This window comes from Protopterus annectens, chromosome 9.part0 (genome assembly GCF_019279795.1).
Source record: "Protopterus annectens isolate FY-2018-M chromosome 9.part0, PAN1.0, whole genome shotgun sequence".
NCBI classification, from domain to species: domain Eukaryota; kingdom Metazoa; phylum Chordata; order Ceratodontiformes; family Protopteridae; genus Protopterus; species Protopterus annectens.
The window spans coordinates 1003913478-1003935685 of record NC_056743.1 but is presented as its reverse complement, the minus strand read 5'-3'; the positions used below and the strand labels follow the sequence as shown (position 1 = coordinate 1003935685).

Below are 22208 nucleotides of genomic sequence, written 5' to 3'. Positions count from 1 at the left end.
CATTTAATTTTCTGTGGAACTCACAGCTCCAGGTAACTGTGATCCAGCTTGCCAGAAGTCAAGAATGTCACACAATTAACTGACTTCTGCTAGCCATTAAGGAAACCTGTGCAAGAAAAACTGGGCACAGCCCTGGTGTACCACTTCATTTTTATAACATTTAACAAAGTTTTTTCTGCCTAGTACAACCACTTAAAAGAAGATGATGGATCTTCACTTTTTATCCCAATACAGTGTGCGCCATCTTCTACAGCTATCCAAACACTATAAAGAATAAACACAAGAGGAGAGCACCTACCTGTATCAGGAAAGAAACTGTTAGCAATCTGTTGCTGTTGCTGTTGCTGCACTGTGAGCTGTGGCTTTACTCCTAAAAGCTGCTGTTGTGGAGTCTGCTGCTGTCCTCCAGAAATTTGATGCTGAGTAGGCAGCAGGTGTCGACCCTGCTGAGCAGCCAGCACCGACTGTATATTATGCTGTCCAGCACCAATAAGTCCTTGATGCTGAGACAAAGACATGTGAGGAGGAAGTAAAGAACCCTGTTGAGGACTGACTAGTTGCTGCTGGTTCATCAGATGTTGAGAAGGAACCATGTTTTGTTGCCTTGCAATAATCCTAAGATGCTGCTGTTGCTGCAGTCCAACAAGATTCTGTGATGGCCCCTCGTGTGGCTGGTGCTGCTGCTGCTGTTGCTGCACAGTAGTCATACGCTGAGCAGGACCAGTGTGGTGAACCATTACGGAATGTCCTGATGGGAGTTGGATGGACATCTGCTGCTGTTTTTTCTGCAGTTCTTTTTTTTCATGTTCTAACAAATCCTCTATCAGGAGGGGCAGTTCACTAGCTTCTAGAGAACTTTCCATTTTATCTAAATCATCAGCTGGTGAGTGGCTATCAGGCAAACCAAGAGCATCTCCATCTATATCAAACTTCTCTAACACTGAATTAGAATGAATGACAGCAGAGTTTTGGGTTGAGATCTGGTTTGAAGTTGTACAACCTACTTTTTCTGAAGGTGTCAGATGTCCACTAACTGGAAACGGTGAGGATCCAATTCGAATGGTATTCAAAGGGCTCCTTCCATCACAGGTGGACAAAGTATTTTCTCCAGAAAGTAAAGTGCTCTGACCTTGTTTTATATTCAACAAAAAAGATGCTGAAGATTTGTCATTGCTGTGAGCAGTTTCTGATTTAATTAAAATTGATGGACGTTCAGTGCTTCCAAGTGTGAACTGGCAAGTTTTTTTCAACATATTTTCTTCTAACTTTGGTTTTATGTCTGGCACCAAACTCGCAGACTCTTTACAGGATTCACTTTCAAGGCTTTCAGTTACATTCTTAACACCATTTCTTTCAAGAGAAGTATCAACACTGTGCCCAGAAATACAAGAGAATGAGGCAGAAGATGACAAGCCCTGTACCAACATTCCATTTTCAGTAGAATTTCTTTCTTTATCACATTCTTTGGACTTCACTTCATCTTTTTCCACAACAGTGCATTCTGACTGCACAGGAAAAACATCTTTCTTAAGCAGCTCTTCCTTCTCAGCTTTCTCATTTGCTGACTCAACAAGCCGCAACTGCTCATTAAAAATATCCTTCCTGTCTCCAGTGTCCAAAGCAGGGTCAGTGTATGCTAAAAGGTCAAATTCATCTCCATTTAGGAGATCATCAAGGTGAGGGTCATTTGTCTCTAAATTGTCTAAGTTGCCAAGATCATCATCTCCTTTAGCAACATCAGGATCAAGGCCCAGGTTTGCAAGTGCATCATCATCTTCATCATCATCATCGTCTTCTTCAAGGTCCTTATGAGAATCAAAGTCAACACCAAGGTCAGCATCCACAGAATTATGACATGGAAGTTTCTCATTATCCATGGCAATACGAGTCCTAGAGGCTGAATCTGTAGCTACAGTAGAGTCATGAGATGATTCAGAACCATTCAAATTGTCTGAACGAACACTTGAAGTAGAAGATGACAACTGAGGTGTATGCTGGGAATTCAGTTCTAAGCCACAGGACAAAGACCCATTATTTTTTATAAGATGGTGAGAACCGTGCATCTCTAGATCTTGAGGTGATAATGGTAAAGTATTTACCACCCTCTGATGCAGAAGGGGACTTCCAGCTACTGATTCTTGCCCAGTCACTTCCTGTCCTCTCACTCCTTCAGATTGCACTTGTTGATTAGTTGTTTCATCACCTGGTGTGAAATGAGGAGTCCTTAACTGTGCATTCTGCTGAGAAAATGGAGTTCTTAGTGTAGGTCTCTGTGTATTGTGACGTAATTCGATAAAGTGAGCTGCCATAGGACTGGAGGATGCTACAATCTGTTCTGACGAATTAGAAATCCTTGATGGAGCTCCTGGTGTGCTAGTCACAGAGATACTTGAAGGAGGTCTACTTGTATCTAGATTAAGGGACTGCTGAATGCGAACTGGAGCAATAGGTCTAAGAGTAGGCTGGGAAGTTTGCCATGGACCTTGTTGCTGCAGCTGATCAGCTCTCTGGAAAACCCCTCTTGAAAAAAACCCTGGAGGACCTTCAATCACTGCTTGTCTGAAATGTAATTAAAGAATAGGTGTTAAAAATAGCAAATGCCCACAATACACAAATTCATTTATCCAGTTAAACTACATTTACAAATGAAAAAAACAATTAGCAGTCATTTTCTTACTGCAGCAAAATGTTTGCTGTAAACAGACTGCTAAAGTGATATCTGACTTATGAGGGGATCATGTTTATAAGGATGCTGATTTTTTATTTATTAGATTTTTATATGGCTATTAACTGGATATGTGAACTGGCCCTTCTCGTATGCTTATCAGCCATGACCCAGTCTTCTACAATTACGGGCAATGGGTGAAAGGCAAAAAGGATCTGAGAAGGGCCACTTAACTTATCCAGTTAACATATGAATAAAATTGTAATATCGAATACATGCATCACGTATCAAAATCCAAAAAAAAACATTAGTAAATTTCAGACTAACTCATTACTTCCAGTACAGTTCTTTTGACTGTGTATTTTAAGTCCCAGCGGGTGTGGTTTGAGCCTTTAAAAGACAAAGTTATCACTTTCACAGTTCAAACAAATATTCAAATCTCCGGAAAAAGTGTTACTAGAAAACTGTAAATGGCTAACTACACAGGATAAATTAATTTTTACATTAGTGGCATTCCTTCAGTTTGATGCTTTAAACTGGATTTTATAAACAAAAATAAAGGCAGTGAATATTAATCTTGTAATGTTGTTAAAAACATCTTATGATATCTCTGTAGCCATTCAAAGCAAGACATACTGCCAACAGAAATTTTCTTCACCACTGTGAGCTTTCATTTGAGGTTATGCAGTTCGGTGTTACCTGAATGTTGAGATGCTTAGACAAATACGAAAATTACTACAATACAAAAAAGTGTGACCGCGGTGGTGGTGCTGCGGTAGCGTTGTCATCTCACAGTAAGACGTCCAGTTCGATTCTCAGCTAGAGTGTCTTCTGCATGGTGACGTGTGAATGGGCGTACCTTCGTTGAAGGTTGTGCGTCAGGGCTGGTAACTCGGCACGTAAAAATCAACTACCAATCATTAGCGGACTGGAGTTCCGCTGTGGCGACCCCTAACCGGGAAAAGCCGAAAGATACAACAACAACAACTACAATACAAAAAAGTATACAAATATTCAATATCTCTTTAGCTGCATCAGACAGACAGGTCAAACATCAATACAATTGTGTTTGCCATCATGCATGCCTTAAGATGAAATCTTCAGACACCTTGTATGTAGCATGTTTTGGAATTATTAATGCAACTACAAACTAGCAATATTTGACACCTAGAAGCATCTGTAGGAGGCAATTGCGAAAATGCCTTGTGGCGCACTCGGTTGTAATGACTTAAATACAGGCTTACAGGTCTGGACCATCAAAAATCAACTAGCGAAAAAACATAGGCCTTTATAGCACTTTCTATGTGCCCAGACAATGGATGGCTATAGCAGACAAGGGAGAAATTTGACAGTATGGGCACCAAGCCCTTCAGAGCGTTCATGCCAACTGAAGGAGAGAGACAACAGCCCTGAAACAGGTCAATGCTAGGCATATAAAAATCAATGTTCTCACCTAAATGAAATCATACAAAATAAAGGGGATGGAGGAGGGAAGCAGTTACTACAGCAGTGATCTATTCAAACACTACTTTTACGGTAGGTTTAATTAGACAACCGTCCTATGTGCATCATTAGAACACTACCGCAGCAGCACAAGCTATTAATGTAAATAAACAAGTTTAGAAAGGGAGGAGGAAGCATGAAGGTACAGGAGCCACTGGAGAATGGTCCTAGCAAAGCCTGCTCTAGATCTGGAAAAAAGAGTCTGCTCTGTAGTGCTTTAAGGGTGAAGTTGCTGCCTCTAGAATACTTCAAGTCTACCCCCTTTCCAAAAACCCACTGAAGACACCAAGGCCCTAGTAGAATATGGCTTGACCCTGCCTGGAATTTACTTACTATTGATCTTTTTTATTTAACTATACACGCAATGAATAACTCTTGAAAATTTCTGAAGGTTTTAGTTCAGCCAACATAGTATCTGAACTGTCAGTGGACATCCACAGCATGAAGAATCCTTTATCCCTCACTTTTAGGTACAGGATGATGGACAGCTTGTCTCAAAATATACTTAGGGCTACTTTACGCAAAAATGAAGGATACACTCTAAAAGAAACCCTATCTTTACAGAAAATTACAGAAGGCTGAACTACCATAAGAACTTGCAACTTCAAGGCACTTCACGCAGAAGTCAGAGCAGTCAACACGGTCTTCCATGTTACGAACACAAAAATAGCCTGAAGAGCTGGATCAAATGGAGCAAAATGTTAATTTTTCCAAAACAAAACTAAGATCCCAAGGAGGAGCCACCTGCTTTCTAGGTAGATGGGTTATGCAGAATCCTTTCAAAAACAGCTCGACATGAGAGTGCACTGAAAGAGGGTGCTCCATGCGCAGACATGTTGAAATGACACAAGATGAACCTTGAAAGAGGACAACTTTCAAATGTTATGGAGCCATAGAAATGCTAGCCTTAAATAGGTCTTGGTTCTTAATGTGGCACCAGCTAGACAATCCTTTCCATTTCTTAGGATTTCCTGGAAGAATAAGTCTTTGCCTCCTTCAATACCACCTGCTGCACATCCTCAAGAAAAAAAACAGGTGCCAAAAAAGTATTAAAACTGTATCATCCAGGCAGTCATCTGAAGTTGTTTCAAGGTGAAATTATCAAACAACCCAACTCACGTAAACAGTTCCAGCATGTGAGGAAGCCTGTGGCAATTGTTCTTGGCCATTTCCAAGAGGGAGAACCACAGCTACCTGAAGCCTGTGGCAATTGTTCTTGGCCATTTCCAAGAGGGAGAACCACAGCTACCTGGGTGAGAAGAGAGTCACTGCAATGATCTTTTGAAAGTCACCCAAAACATCAACTGAAAAGAAAACAGAAACATTTCTGTCCAAGGAAATGTGAATATCCTGTTTTCTGGGCCTGCTTGCAGAGTCCTGAGGCCAAATTTTTTTCAGTTGTTTCTTGTGAATGGAAGCTAACAGAGCTGAGATGTTCTTCACAGCTGGAGCAAAACTTGGAAGACCGCGGATTCAATTTCCATTTGTCCATCCTGGTCCTGCTCAGCTGATCTATCACAAAGTTTTACTACGAAAGAACGTAAAAAAGTTTGTCAAGTAAAATTGTGCTGAACTGCTGTATCCCGTGCTTCCATGGCTAATATACACAGAGTGAATGACCTAGAGACTACTGTTTATGTATCACATTACGGTGGTGTCATCTGTGACCACTTCTAGAGGGCTTGGGGAGCAGAGATGACAGAGAGATTTGAGTACATTAATTACTGCCAACATCTGTTTGACGTTTGTGCATTTTGGCCTGTCTTTTGTTCCAAAGACTTTGCACTTTTACCCCCCCCCCCCCACAGCCCCCAAACAAAGTCGGAGACATACGCTGTTAAAGATTATAGTGGAATTGGAAGGGAGAACGGGAGGCCTGGATTAAGACAGATCTAGCCTTGCCACCAAAGCAGCTCCTTTTTTTTTTTTTTAATTCCAAAACTGGAATAAAAAAAGCCGTTGTTGATGTTGGGACCATACAGCTTTTAGTTATCACCGAATCTTTCTGACATGGAATCTGGAACGAGCAACCATGAGTATCACAGATGCGATGAAACCTAAAATCCCCCTTACTGAAGCTCTTGATTAAGTGGAAAAACTCAGGAACAGACGTAGTTATAAATTGTTTTCCTGGGGAAGAAAATCTCTGAACAGATGTATCCAGGAGACATCCCAGGAATTCTAAGGGATGGAATTAGACAAGATTTTTGAATGTTCTCCTGGAAACCCAGTATGCAAAGGAACTCTCTTACCCAAGTGAGAAATTCCTGTCACTTTGAAAAAAAACTCTGCAAAGATGAGCAACTCACCCACATAAAGAAAAATGTGAATAGCCTGTAGTCTACAACAGACCATCACTGGAAGCTAAAAGTTTTGTAAACATCCTTGAAGCACTGGATAACCCAAAGGGTAAGAGAAAACGAAAGTGCAATCCAGACAAAGAAAATAATGCGATAAGTATTCTTTAAAAATCTAGAATTACCAAAAAACTGAAAGGGGGGAATAAGTGGTAATACGTTGTGAATGGACAGCATTTTGAACTGTGGAACTTTCACAATCTGGTTGAAAAAGGAATGATCTAGAACTGACCTCCATGAAGCTTCTCTCTCTGTAAAATCCTTTCCCTGAGAGAGAGGAGGTTCTATTACCTTTTAGGCTAGCAGATGCTGAAACCAGGGAAAAAGAAATCTGATCTCATGGACAAGGACGAATCCCAAAATCCTCCAAAAAAGAAGGAATGGACTACTACTGCCATCTGTACTCTAAAAGGATAACTCTCAGAGTCCATTTGTCTGTGATTACCTGTTGTCAGAGAGAGAGAGAGAGGGGAGAAAAATATGATTTTGGGGAAGAATTTAAGGGTGGGAGGGTTACACTTTGAGGACAGTCATTCCAACTTGTTGGACTGTCCTTTTCTCTGGGAGAATCCCCATCTGTTTTACAGCCTCCTTACCATTGTTTTTGAATGTCTGCTTGAGTGAAGTTTTCTGACGCTGCTCATTTTACTTTTTATACTGAGAAACACCCTTAAACCAGTTTTCCTGTCTCAACACATTTTTTCAGGCTCTCAGCAGCAGATGGTCAAAATAGGGGAGAATTGAAAAAGTCAACTTTTACATCTTCAGGCAAATTCCGAGAATGTAACCATGCATACTTTCAGCTGAGTCATAAGAACACTTCAAAGAATGTTAGATTGCTTTGAGAAACAGAAGCAATGAGTACTAAGGGAATATTTACTCTCAGGTCAAGAAAAGGTGCAACATATGTTCCTCATATTCTTAAAAGAAGCAAACAAAAACTTCAACATGGGAGCCTGACAATTAAGAATTCTGAGAGAGTGGCAGAATAATGCACTTGTTTCACAAATTTTGTCAAATGTTTTCCCATCCTTAGAGGGACAGGGAGTAGCATTTACTAAATGTTTAGGATTTGGCAAAGAACTCACCACAGCATCAAATGTAGGACTAGCAAATAACGTATTTGCAAGACTGAAGAACCTTATACAATATATCCTGTGGGCTGCAGGCTCGCTCACAGGCATGCTGCAATATGCAAAAAAACACCCTCCAAAGCTGGTAAGAGCAGTAAGAATGGCAATAAGCTGAATAAACTCCATTTCTAACAAACATAGTATTTTTTCAAAGAAACTGGAAATATTTTTTTTCTTGCCACTAAAAATATTCATTCTGCAGATAGTTTTAGAAAAGGAAAATTCTTCATAGGAAAAAATCAGAACTACTCATCTCAGAATCTGTTGCCAGAGGAGAAATAACCTTTCCCCTCCAATTCCATTACCTGTTCATCACACTAGGAATCTTCTACATTTTCTCCTTTTCCTTTTAAGAACACCTTTGAGTGAGAAGGGAAGTAAAACACACAGATGGCTTTGATTCCAGGAGATGTAGAATGCATTCTCTATATAAGATAATGGAACAGAACTTCCAAGTCATTGGTTGTTCTGAAAGGTTAATATGTATCTCTGGGGTCCTTGGCTTTTGCATTATATCCTGTCTACATACGTATGTACGCATTTTATTTGTATATGGCAGTCAGGAAAGTGGACCAGCTAACAGACCCTTTTCAGCCAAGACTTGGGCTAAAGGAACATGAAGACTACAGTGAAAACGTATAGGACTGTCTAAAACATTTTCTGGTTCAACTTCCATTCAGTAACAAAAGAATAAACACTGGCCACAGTGACTGAATTCCAAGCTTTTATTGTTAACCAACAACAGTCTTTGCCAACAGGTTTAGCGCTTTCAACCAAACACTATTAGAACTTCCTCAGAATGACAATGCTAAAATCCCAACCATTAAATACCCACGCCCTTCCACGTAATCTTAGTTGCACATTAATTAGTGACATCACAATAAAAACATTTAAAAACACAGTAAAAATACAATGCAAAATTACAATACAAAATTATGTGCATTAAAATGTGTACCAAAAGCCCAATAACTTGAGTATCTACCCTAAAATGTGTTTCAATTTCAACAAAGCAGAAATACTCACATTGTCATTTATTCCTGGGAAATTAGTTGCATCCAGACTCAACTGCCACTTTAATTCACAAATGTCAAGATGCACGTCTAAAACCCTGCCTTGCATATCCTTAACCAATTGTTGCAAAATAAAAAAACTAAAGACATATCTCTGATGTGCAGAAATGTGTCTAGCCAAGGCATTAGTAGGCTTCCCTTTTCTAATATCTAACAGATCCTCGCACACCCTATCTTTGAAATACCTACTAGTCTTTCCTAAATAGAATGCCAGGCAGTGCTCACATTTAGCCATACAGACCACATTTTGACTTAATCAATTAAAATGCCCATGAAATTGCACCCTAATTCCATTAATACATAACCTACTCCCAGTTTCCATTATGTGTTTACATAGTGCACATCTTCCACATTTAAAATTACTTATTGTTCTATTGGTGCCATGGGGTCCCATCCGGCTACTCATCTCCAAAATGTCTTTAAAGGATCTATCCTTCCTAAAGACAGCTTTCAGGGCTCTTCCCAATTTGTGTTCAACATCCCTATCCAACTGCAACAGCCCCCAAGTTTTTTGAACAACCTGGGTAACCCATTCCACATTCTGATTAAAAGTAGTAATGAACATCAAACTACTTTCCATCATTATTCAGTCCCCTATACCTATGCATATTCCTATTCATTACTGTTGCTGCAGTTCCTGTTAAAATGGGTCTATAAAAACCTTCATTCCTTTTTCTTATAATTTCTTCTTCAACCAAAGTACACAAGGGTTCAGGGTAACCTTTCTTCATGAATAAACCTATTATACAGTCGGTTTTACCGAGAAACTCCAACTCATCATGAACCATCCTGGCTGCCCTTACCAACTGCCCTTTTACTATGGACTTTTTCTGATGGTAAGGGTGCCCAGCTATGGTGTTCCAAATAAGAATTTGAGAAGGTAGCTTTTCTATGTATCCCTGACACCAAACACTTATTCCTTCTATCAATCCTTAACTTCACATCTAAGTAGAATATCATCTCAGGGCTATATTCATAGGTTAATTTAAAAAATTCCATTATCTGGTTGATGTATACAAGGAATTTCCCAAGCACATACTTTGGTCCTTCCCAAATGATAAAAATATCGTCCAGGAATCTCGTATGATGCTTAATATTGGATAGAACTATACTAGGGAATATATATTCCTGTTCCAATATGACATAACATAGTTGGCATAGCCCCATAACTGTTTATAAAACTGTCCCTCAAAATGCAAGAAATTGTTGTTTAACGTGGCCTCCATTAACATAGTAAACACATTAATTTGGTCTTGGTCTAAAAACTGGGTTTTATTTAACTGTTGCTCCAACCATTCTAACCCAACTACATGGGGTATCACAGAAAATAAATTACATATGTCCACAGTAACCAAAATTCTGCCTTCAGTAATAATTGCGTCTCTTAACTTTTCTAAAAAGTGCCATGAATCTTTGGTAATATTCGAAAATGAGAAGTTATGTACCTACCATAACGTTCCATGTTAGTTGTCTTCTCTCGCCTTCTTTCTTGCTTGATGGGTTCGGAGCCGATCCTCGGCTCCGACTCGGCACTTGCTAAGCTCGAGAGTCACTTTTACCAGCTCGAGGCAGCCCCATATCCCATGATGCAAGGCGGTAAGTACCCAGATCTCGTTTGGTACCTATAGGGAAAAACACCTAGCACAAAAAACTTTCCACTGAGGAAAGAAAGCAATTGGCCTAAAGGAAGGGCTGTAATGGGAACCAGATAACTAACTGGTGCCTAAAGAAGCAATCTTCCAAACAAGGGAGATCAAGGTCTGTCCAGGCAAGGGGGTAGGAGGGAGGGTCGCAAGAAAGAAGGCGAGAGAAGACAACTAACATGGAACGTTATGGTAGGTACATAACTTCTCAATGTTAAGTTGTCAATCTCACCTTCATTCTTGCTTGATGGGACCGCGTCCCTAGCACCTCTATCCTGGGTGGCTCAATGGAACAGACTCTTGAGAACCGTAGAACCAAAACTGGCTCTATCCCTGGAGGCCAAATCCAATTTGTAATGAGAAACAAAGGTATGAGGAGTGGCCCAAGTGGCTGCTGCACAAATAGTGTCTAAAGGAGTCTAGCCTGAAAGGCTGTGGAAGTGGCTAAGCTTCTGGTGGAATGCTTTGGTTTTGAGCACAGCTGTTTGCCCCTGAGCTGATAGATTTCGGAGATGGTGGAAGAAAGCCATCTAGATAAGGTCACTTTGGAAACAGGAAGGCCTTTCTTATTTACAGCATAAGAAAGAAAGAGCTGATCAGATTTCCTGAATTGTTTTGTTCTGTCCAAATAATATCTGAGTTGGCGGTGAACATCAAGATAATGTAATTTTGTTCCGATCTGTTGGAGTAATTAGGGAAAAATACAGGAGATCAATAGATTGGTTCAAATTTGTTTCGAAGCCACCTTGGGCAAAAAGGATGGATTAGTTCTCAAGGATACCCTGTCCTTGTGGAAGACCAAATAAGGGGGACGAACAGAGAGAGCATGAAGTTCTGACACTCTCCTGGCCGAGGTAATAGCGACAAGGAAGAGTGTCTTCCATGAAAGAAACTTCAGTGAACATGAAACAGCTGGCTCGAAGGGAGGAAGAATTAAGGATGTCAGCACTAGATTCAGGTCCCATTGAGGAGGAGGACTCCTGACAGGAGGTTTAAGGAGAAAAACTCCTCTTAGAAAAGCTCTACAAAGCCTGTGGGACATAATGTTGTGATCTGCAAACCCGACATGAAAGTTCGAGATAGCAGCCAACTGAACTTTGACCATGGAAGATGAAGAACCCGAGTGAAAGATTTCCACTAAAAAATCCAAAACAGCATGAACAGGGGCAGTAAAGGGATCTATATTCTTTGATTTTGCCCAAAAGGAGAAGCGTTTCCACTTGCTAGTATAAATCCTTCTAGTAGAGGATTTAAGGGAAGCCACTATGATATCCCTAACAGGGTTAGAGACCATAGGAAGCCTGGCTAAGGAAGGAAGTGGAGCAACCAAGCTGTGAGGTTGAGAGAAGGAATGGACCGATGCAGCTGACCCGATTGGTGGATCAGAAGGTCTGGCACTGGGTCCAGATGCCACGGCTGCACCAAGAGGTGACGATGGAGGAATGGAAACCAAATTTGTCGAGGCCAATAGGGGGCAATGAGAATCATTTTGGCTCTCAAAACAGTGGCTTTCTGGAGTGCTTGTGGAATCAATGGAAAGGGAGGAAAGGCATAAAGAAGTCCCTGGGGCCAATCTTGGGTAAGAGCGTCTCTGGGGGGATGGCCTGGAAGTGGGAAGAGAGAGAAGAAGTCTGGGCATTTGCTGTTTTGGGGAGTAGCAAAAAGATCGCAACATGGGCGGCCCCATTCTAGAAAAATCTCCTCCACTATAGATTGTTTGAGAGACCACTCGTGAGGCATGAGAATAGCTCTGCTCAATCTGTCCGCTAAAATGTTGGTTTTCCCAGGGATATGCGTTGCTACCAGAAATCGATGAGAGGAGATCGCCCATTGCCAAAGTCTGAGAGCTTCTCGACACAAGGGGCAGGACTTGGTTCCGCCCTGCTTGTTGATATACCATACTACAGACATGTTGTCTGTGTGAACTGCAATTGTTCCCAAGGGAAGAAAGTCATTGAGGGCTTGCAACGTTAAAAGCACTGCTCTCATCTCTAGGACATTTATGTGCAGGTGGTATTCGAACGGTTGCCACGTCCCATGAACCATCCTGCCCTGATAATGTCCCCCCCACCCGATTAGGGAGGCGTCCGTAGTGACTGTGGCTACCGGGGCCGGGGATACAAAGGGTCTGCCCTGATGAACCTGGGGAGAAGAAATCCACCAGGATAGGTGGTTTTTGCAAGTTTGTGTCACCAAGATTTGGTGACGCATGGGAAGTTGTTGGCAAGACCACTGGGTGAACAACATCCATTGAAGGAGACGCATGTAAAAGCGGGCCAAGGGAAGAAGAGTAATGGCCGCTGCCATGAGGCCCAACACTTTCAGGACCAGTCTGGCTTGCACCTTTTTGCTGGCAAGGATGATCCGCACCTGACTTTGGATATCTGAGATTCTTTGGTCTGTGAGGGTTGCTGACATCCAAACAGTGTCTAAATTTGCGCCTATGAAAGTAATAGACTGGCAGGGCAACAAGGAGGATTTTTCGTAGTTGATCGAAATTCCTAACTGAGTGCAGAGATTTAGGGTGTAATCCCTGGCTTGGAGAAGCTGATGCATGGTGGTGGCTGAAAGGAGCCAGTCGTCGAGATACGGAAACACCTGGAATCCTTGACGTCTCAGGTGAGCCGTGACCACTGCCATACATTTGTTGAACACTCTGGGGGCTGTAGTGAGACCAAAGGGCAGGGCTCTGAATTGAAAATGACTGGACCCCAGCCGAAAGCGGAGAAACCTTCTGGAGCGTCTGTGAATTTTTATGTGATAGTACGCATCCTGAAGGTCTATTGAGCACATCCAGTTGTCTTTGCCCAGGAAGGGCAAAATTGATTGAAGTGTGACCATTCGAAATCTTGTCTTTTTTACAGACTTGTTGAGTCTGCTGAGGTCCAATATTGGTCTCCAATCTCCCGTCTTTTTGGGGACCAAAAAGAACCTTGAGTAGATTCCGGGCTCTGAATGGTCTGTTGTAACTGGCTGAATGGCCCTTTTGTGTAGAAGCTTTGATACTTCTAATTTTGCGATTTCCCTTAGACCGGGTGGCACATCTGGAAGGGAATTTTTGTGAGTGAAGGGACTTTCCTCGAAAGGAATTTTGTAACCCTCTGATATGATCGACTGTACCCATCTGTCTTGTGAGAGGGAACGCCAGGCTTGTGGGTACAGCGATAATCCTCCCCCGACTGCCTCCACGGATGGACAGTCGGGCAACACCTCAGGGATGCTGGAAGGGCTTGTCAGAGAGACTCTCTGCTTCCCTGGTTTTGTGGACCCCCTCTGCCTCTAGGGCGGCGTCTGTTATTATTTACTCCTCTGCCTCTAGGGGTAAACTGACCACGTGTGTCCGGCGTGACTCCTTGGGATTTGCGGAACCACATCTTTCCACCCTTCTGTCCTTTGGGGTAAGGTCTAGAAGGGGTGGAAAAACGGACCCCTACGGCAGAAAGAGTCTTGCCATCTTGCTCACACCTGGTCAATGTATCCTTCACTTGAGGACCAAACAAAGTTGACCCATCAAAGGGAGAGTTTGTGAAGGACGCCTTGAAGGGATCTGCAAAATTACAGAGCCGCATCCAGGATTGACGTCTCAGAGCCAATCCTGTACCTGTGGCTCTACTCGCTCCATCTGCTGCATACGAAATCAGCCGCATGGAGGAGTTGGTTATGGAGTTAAGGATTCCTAGCTGAGAAGCAATCTTGTCTTGAGCCCCCAGAGCTGCAGGATCCTGTACTGCTTCACCTAGTTCTTTAAGGATGTCCCTTTGGAGTCTGGTGAAGTGACACAAATAATTCAGCGAACGCATGGCAAAGGTCGCTGAGGAGAACATCCGCTTACCATACCTGTCCATGGTCCTGGAATCCTTGTTAGGAGGATGGACTGGTACGGAAGGATCTGCAAGTTCCTTTTTAGTGGCGGCCGCCACCACCATGGCATCAACAGGGACACCTTTTGTAAGGAATTGCTGTTCGGAAGGGGCTGTAATAAATTTAGAAGGCCTCCTGGGAACTGGCTCTACGGAATCAGGAGAAGCCCAAGCCTTTCGAGCGATTACCTGCATGAGGGGGTCAAAAGGCAGAGACACCCAGGAGGTGGAAGGTCGAGGACCAAACGCCTCTAGGTATACCGACTCATCATCGGAGGGATTTATGGAGGGCCAGTTTCCCCTCTGTTTCAGGAGTTCTAGGATGCCTGAAAAGGAGGCATCCTCAGAGGGGGGATCTTGGGGACCCCTCCGACTCATCTAAGTCGGTATCCGAAGTAGTAGACTCAGGGGAGTCCAGGTGCTTCCTCTTACAAGTCCTCTTGCGCGGAGGATCTCCTGACGGATCAGGAGAATCCTCGGAAGAGGGGGTTCCTCCCAGTGGGGAAACCTGAGGCGGTGGATCTCTCTGTCTGGGAGCAAGAGAGTGGGAAGAGATATCAACAGGCACCGTAGAGGGAGGAGCTAAAGGAATAGACTGCTGACTGAGCCCAGGGGCCAGCACACTCCTCATCACCTCGAAGGCTCCCCTCCCAGGGAGATCAGAGAGAACCCGTTCCGAAGAAACTGGGACTCCCGGGCCCACTGAAAGGGAAGGCTCCGAGGCAGATGTCGGAGCCGAGCTCACCAAGGCCGAAGCTCCAAGGGGAAGAGCGGGGTCGGACAAGGGTCCGATGCCACTCACCCCCTCGGAGCAGACCAGGGAAGCCCGGCCACCGAATCCCTCCAAGGAAGGTCTCGAGGAGGAGATGAGTAGATGCTGAAGGCACAGAAGGGGGGGGGTATCTGCCCCTCAGCCAAAGCAGTAACTATTCCCGTAGACTCCAGCTCCAAACTCTGGGGTAGAGTCGAAGGAGGAACATGAAGAGGGTGTGGACTAATAGTTGTCTGTTGAGACGGACTATGAAGCATTTGGGCTAGTGCCTGTGATTTTAACAATCTGCTTACCACCCTCTCTAAATCATGGTCTGACAACCTGGAAGACCTAGATGATCGGCTCCGATGGCTCCGCTCCGAAAGAAGAGGTGAGGCCGGAGCCGACAGTATCGGTTCCAAAGAGGGAGACCTGGACCTCTTCCTCGAAGGAACCATCGGAGCCGAAGAAACCACGGATCCAGACGGAGCAGATAATTTGTCAGCTCCGAGTGTAGGTATAGATGTATCGGCTCCAGCCGGAGCCGATACAGGCAAGGAAATTATGGTGTCGGAGCCGGTCGGCGCCGACACCGAAGCCCGAGCCACATGGATGTCGGAGCCAGTCGGAGCCGACACCAAAGTGACCTTCAAAGTATCGGCACCGAAGATTTTTCCAAGCTAAGATCGGTCCAGCCGGAGCCGATCTCGACTCCAAAGGAGTCGGAGCCAAGGCCAAAGGCTTAGGGACAGAAACCTGGGCCTTGGTAGTCTTAGAGGGCTTACCCGGAGCCGATTTTGCCGGGGAGCCCTCCGGTTTAAGAAGTCCTCTTAATATAAGTTTATTTCTCCTTTCCTGCAGGACTCTCTGGCTAAAAGAGTGACAAATTGCACAGGAGTCCTGCAGGTGGAGAGGTCCCAGGCAGTATATACAAGAAGTGTCACCGTCTGTCAGAGACATCTTCTGACAGCACGAGTCACACTTCTTGAAGCATGAGACCCTCTGTTCTTTGGACATAGTGCTATCCCAAACACAAAAACACACACACAGTCCCGAATCAGAACAATTAAAGTTAAGGTATAACTAAAAACACACACACACACCCAAACAGTAGGGGGGGGATGGGAGGGAATAAAGGCCTGACTAAAAAAATAAACTAGGGAAAAGTAAACTTAGTCAGAAAAACCCTTACAAGTATCTTAACAATAATAGAAAACTATTGAAAGAAAGAAATTTTTGGAATGGGGTGACTAAATGTATAATAATAAACACTTACCAGGAGCTGGTAAAAGGATTACCTCATCAGCAAAGCGGCAAACAAGATCTGGGTACTTACCGCCATGCATCATGGGATATGGGGCTGCCTCGAGCTGGTAAAAGTGACTCTCGAGCTTAGCAAGTGCCGAGTCAGAGCCGAAGATCGGCTCCGTACCCATCAAGCAAGAATGAAGGAGAGACTGACAACTTAACATCTGAAAGACATGCTCAGGTGGTATGCCACTGCATTCTGATCCAAGTGTACATAGAGGGCTGTTTCCAGGCCAGCTTACATGCTTATCTTGGTTCAGCTGCACAGTCAAGATAAGAATGCATGCCTTCTTGCAAGCTGGCATACTGCATTATTGTGGTACTGTGTGACTATCTGCAGGATACATGGATGAAGCACTGAATTTAAAACCAATAGTGCATAAATTAACACCATTCTGTACTTCACATTTTTAGGTCTGTCTTTGTGATTGCTGAGTCACCCACTGTACATTTGGGTCCCAATGTCTCCTTCACACAATCTGAGGTACTGCAGTAAGAGACAAGGTGAGCATCACATCCAAAAACTACTATGGATTCGCTTTGACTTGTTATACCCACCAAAGAAATTTACACCTGAACAATTGGATAAGGAACATTTGCTGCTCCAAAAGCTGGAAACATTGTTCCCATATATACGGGGTACAACTGGACTTTACTCAAGTGAAGCCTTGGAAGGATGGAATATTAAAAGTTGGGATGACGTGTAACCCAGAGCAGTCAAAAAATAAAGAAGCCATCAAGTATCCTTTCTTAGCAAGATAAATGAAAAACAGATACAGGACAGGGAGTTTATTAAGAAGCAGGGACACTCAGCCTGCTGTGGTGTTTAACACTGCACATCAGTGAAAAATTTAGTAGAAACTAGGTGCAAACAATTTCTGCACCAAAGTTGGTGTGTGTGTGTTCCAGGGACCCTTTCAGCTTCACCCTAAAGGAGGACTACATTTGGCAGTTTTTTTTTTTTTTTTTAAATCGTGGATATACTTTGTTCTGCGATTGTTAACCAATAGTGAAGCTCATGCTTGCAATGGAGGTAAAAAGTAAAGTAATACTCATGGTGACTGCTCCTCTACACAAATTAAGGAACTACTTGTGGATGGGTATATGCAGCTAACTTCAACCTAGTTTTACCAAGAAAGCATCCAAAAGGTAGCATGTGGAGCAAGGCCTGAAGTTTAACCATTCTGAACATCTCAACCTAAAGGAATGGGTTTAGTCTGGACAGGTCAAGGAAGGTTCTCCAGTGACCTTTTCTTGTTGCTATTGAAAATAATCTGATGTGGAAAACCCTTGCAATGCTCCTGTTTGGCAGCTCTCTTTAATATGGGAAGTTGTAAAATGAGCTGGGTGTGAAGAAAAGCTTTACTAGAAAAAGAAGAAACTCCCTTAAATGTCTACTTTGTAAGCTGTAGATATAAATTCCCTTAAACATCTGCTTGAAGAAAGTCTCTGTGTGTGTTTTGGGGGGGGGGTCTCACTGGTAGTCAGCTCTGTCCAATGTGTTCATGTTGGGGGTAGCTCTACTTCTCTCAGCTCTGCCTTGCTGTCTGCCATGATAACTTTTGTTCCACCCCTACTGTTGCTTCTTTTGGATGTTCACTTTTCTTTACACCATCCATCCTGAAATGTTTAACAGAAGGGCTGTTGCTTAGTGGGATTATGTTGAGTGTACCTCAAAATGGGAGATAAAAAAGGCAGTTTCACTGAAAGCACTGGATTGGCCTCTTCTTCCAGCTTTTTTAAAATACTCCTTGAAAGAAAAGTAAAAAAGCAGGTCTTTGTTTAGGGATGCAAGTCATCCTTCACACCCACAGGGAGGAGCAGAGTTCCAAGCAAGGCATGCCTTATAACAATGGTGACAGCAGATGCTCCCAGCATAAGTACCTATGTCATCATATCCACTTTTAAATGTATGGCTCGTTTTTAAAACAGTGTAGGACAGTTTTTAAGGTCTCTTTCTTAAGGTTTCATCCTAAATTTCCTTACTTGCTGTCCTCTACTGATTTAAGGACATCTCCTTGCTACTGAATCATACTGGTCGGGCAGCTGATGGTTTTTGATACAAAGATAGAAGTATGACTCTCTTTTTACTAGAACAGTTGAGTACTTTGCTTGCTGTAGTACTGGGGAAGGTGCTGAGCACAACAGTAAATAAATATGTAAATTTTATATATATATATATATATATATATATATATACACACACACACACACACACACACACACACACACACACACACACACACACACACACGTGCCTTGGCCACTTCCAATGAAATCAGTGGGATTCACTAGAGCAGTTTTGTAAATTCATTTACTTGTCCAAGACTCTGGAGAAAGAGTCTAGCTTCTTAGAGGTGGATAGCTGACAGCCACAGTCTAGTGAGGCATTTTCAAAACAATCCTCAAAGGCATGAATAACTGGCAGAATGACAATGAGCTTTTCGACTACTGTTTGTGCCTATATTACTGTTTTATTACCTTATTTTCCTGTTTTTGTGAGCTTATATTGTTGATTGCACGTGTGGGCTAAAGTATTGCTTAAAAGTAACAAACAGGCTAATACACTCAAGTGTACCAGCCTTTGATAGCAATTTAGTCGAAAACAAAGCATTTACTGCATTTTTTTCTGTCTGTTTGCAAAAAAAAAAACAAAAAATATTTCTCCTTTCCTAAACTTTCCTAGCTAGTTGTTCCAGTGATCAGATTTTGCTGATCCCTGGGCTTTGTATTTGGTTTCTGTGTTCCTCCATTTTCTTGTGTGGCCAGAGGTAGTTTCTTTACTCACCAGTGGGAGTGGGGAGTACTGAGCTGCTTGTTTGTCCTCAGAGGAGTGGTTAGAAGCAGCAACTAGTAATTTGTCGGCCATTCTGGGTCATTTCCTGTTTTTTCCAGCCCCCTGCTATAAAGCACGCTTTGGCAGGCTTTTCTGGCATTAGAGAACTAGGCATAGCTCCTCGTGGTCCCCTGCAGAGTTCCTAAGCCAGCAGAGAGCAGAAAAAGCAACTTTCTTGATCATAAGTATTTTTAAACTTTTTAGTTTGCATTTTTCGATCTTTTGAGCTTTTCGACTACTGTTTGTGCCTATATTACTGTTTTATTACCTTATTTTCCTGTTTTTGTGAGCTTATATTGTTGATTGCACTTGTGGGCTAAAGTATTGCTTGTGTAACAAACAGGCTAATACACTCAAGTGTACCAGCCTTTGATAGCAATTTAGTCGAAAACAAAGCATTTACTGCATTTTTTCTGTCTGTTTGCAAAAAAAACAAAAAACAAAAAATATTTCTCCTTTCCTAAACTTTCCTAGTTAGTTGTTCCAGTGATCAGATTTTGCTGATCCCTGGGCTTTGTATTTGGTTTCTGTGTTCCTCCATTTTCTTGTGTGGCCAGAGGTAGTTTCTTTACTCACCAGTGGGAGTGGGGAGTACTGAGCTGCTTGTTTGTCCTCAGAGGAGTGGTTAGAAGCAGCAACTAGTAATTTGTTGGCCATTTTGGGTCATTTCCTGTTTTTCCCAGCCCCCTGCTATAAAGCACGCCAAGTTAGCTTTTAGCTGAGCTGCTACCGTTACACACTAGGGCAGCGCCGGTTAATCAGATTTAAACTATTAGGGCTACCTAAAGTCCACTCTTCAAATTTTCCCTTAAAACTACCTTCCTCAAAGTATACTACTGTTCGTTTTAGTGTATCCTACAACTATAAATTATCTCTACTTGACTCCCAAGTAGACTATTCTCTATCTGTATAGCAAAGCACTTGCTCCTACAGTACTTATCACCTCGATACAGCACTCTTGTTATAGAAAGTACCCCAAAAAAGCAAACCCCATTTCTCGGTCACCCACATCCCCCAGAACCTTTTCTTAAGTTTTTCTGTCTATTCCTTCTAGCATGTCGAGGGATCAGTTGCTAATGTCCTCTCCTGCTCAGCTGGTGAACCTGGGAATATTGAGGCAATGTTACAATTGCCTCATGTACACAGACAACCCTCTCCTCCTCCCACAAAACACAAATACATGCGAGAGATGCAACTATACGGCCAAACTGGAGGCTGAGCTCTCTCAACATAGGACTGGCATGACCGGACAGGAGGAGAAGGTAACCACACACACTACAGACCCAGTTTCACATAATACCATCACAACCTCAAATCATACACATACACACACAAAGACATACTCGGAGGCTCTGATCAAAAATCTACCAAAACAGCAGAGGCCACCAAAGCAGACACCCAAACAACTACCACCTCAGAACACAACACCTGCAACACATAGACCACACAGTCAGAGTGTCAAGCAGTCACAGCCCTTAAGGCCAAACACAATGCCAGACACACTAGTCATTGGTGACTCCATAGTCAGACACACTGACGTCCCACTCACCAGACTGAGTAAGGAGAAGGTCACAGTAAGCTGCCTGTCGGGTGCTAGAATCCGCCACATAACGCATGCACTCAGGTCTCTCAACAGCAGGTACAAGTACGACTCAATCATTGTCCACGCTGGTGTTAACGACCTGAGATGTACCTCCTTGGACTACATGAAAAGAGACATAGAGGAGCTCTCTGATTATGTAGCCCAAGCAGGTATGACCCTGAACTTGAGCAGTATCCTACCTTCATCAAGAATGATGCCACAATACAGAGATAAGATGATCAGCTTTAACAATTGGCTTAAACTCTGGTGTCATTCAAAGGGGATCCAATGTCTGTCTTCCTGGGATGACATGGACAAGCCACGCTGCTTCACAAGGGACGGCTTGCACTTGTCACCCCTGGGATTCCGGATTTTGGCAAAGGCTCTTGCCACCCCCATAGTGCCTTTTTAGGCAAGGCTCAAATTCTAAACCTACCACCCTAGAACAAAACAAAGAAAAAAAACTAAGGGTAATGCTGCTCAATGCCAGAAGTCTCAACCTCAAGATGCACGCACTCGAGGCCCTTCTCAGTATGGTGAACATCGATGTCTGTGCTGTGACAGAAACCTGGTTCAAGGCTCCTGAGAGCACCCCAGCACTATCAGGTTTTACCTCATATCATGCGTTCCGGCCCCAAAACCCGGACAATACCAAGAAAGGAGGAGGGTATCCATATTCATCAAGGACACCCACACCTCAAGATTGGTGGCATCGCACGATGCATCGGAAACCATCCAGGTGCAATTAACCATAGGCAAGATTGCTCTGCAATTTGTAGCATGTTACAGGCCACCCTCGCAAACTCAGGAACCTCATATGGCCTTCCTGAAAACACTGGAGGGGATAAATGTATCTCCGAACACCATCATACTAGGTGACTTCAACTACCCTAATTATAGACTGGGAACACTACTCAAGCCCAAACACTCTAGCCCAAAAGTTCCTGGAATTCATAAACTCAAATGCCATGGAACAACTAGTCACCATCCCCACAAGAGGAGAAAACATACTTGATCTCATCATCACGAACATGGGAGCACAATGTTCAACGCCGGAAGTATACCCCTCACTGGTGAGATCTGATCACAAACTAATCACGCTGGAGGTCCTCATCCCGCCCCCACCCAAAATGAAAAAGACCACAGTAAAGAACTTCTCGAAAGCCGACTTCACACTTCTAAAGACTAGTGTGGTCTCCTTTAAGGCCCCTGAGCCGGCGGTTAACATTACTCAAACCGCTGAATCACTTACAAATGCCTTCTACCAGCACCTGCAGGGCTGCATGGATCAGGCAATCCCAAGCAAAACAAAGACTCTTTGTACCAAAGGCAAGCGTCCAGTCTGGTGGACCCCAGCCATAAACAAATTCTACAACAAAAGGAGAAAGCTACTACAAGATAGAGCAAAATCCTTAAAAGGTAAGACACCGCTGATCACTATAAGTAAAAAGCTAAGAGCTCTCATAAAATCATCCAAAGCTAATTTTGAGAAAAAATAGC

At 43.2% G+C, this 22208-nt stretch overlaps 1 protein-coding gene across 1 annotated transcript in view; it reads right to left on the bottom strand.

The window, feature by feature from the left end:
* Positions 1 to 22208, bottom strand: part of KMT2D (lysine methyltransferase 2D) — a 3358270-nt gene that overhangs the window by 793283 nt on the left and 2542779 nt on the right. The window contains exon 33 of the mRNA XM_044082193.1: positions 299 to 2559. Within this exon, the coding sequence (XP_043938128.1) occupies positions 299 to 2559 (2261 nt within the window). The remainder of the gene's footprint in view (positions 1 to 298; positions 2560 to 22208) is intronic.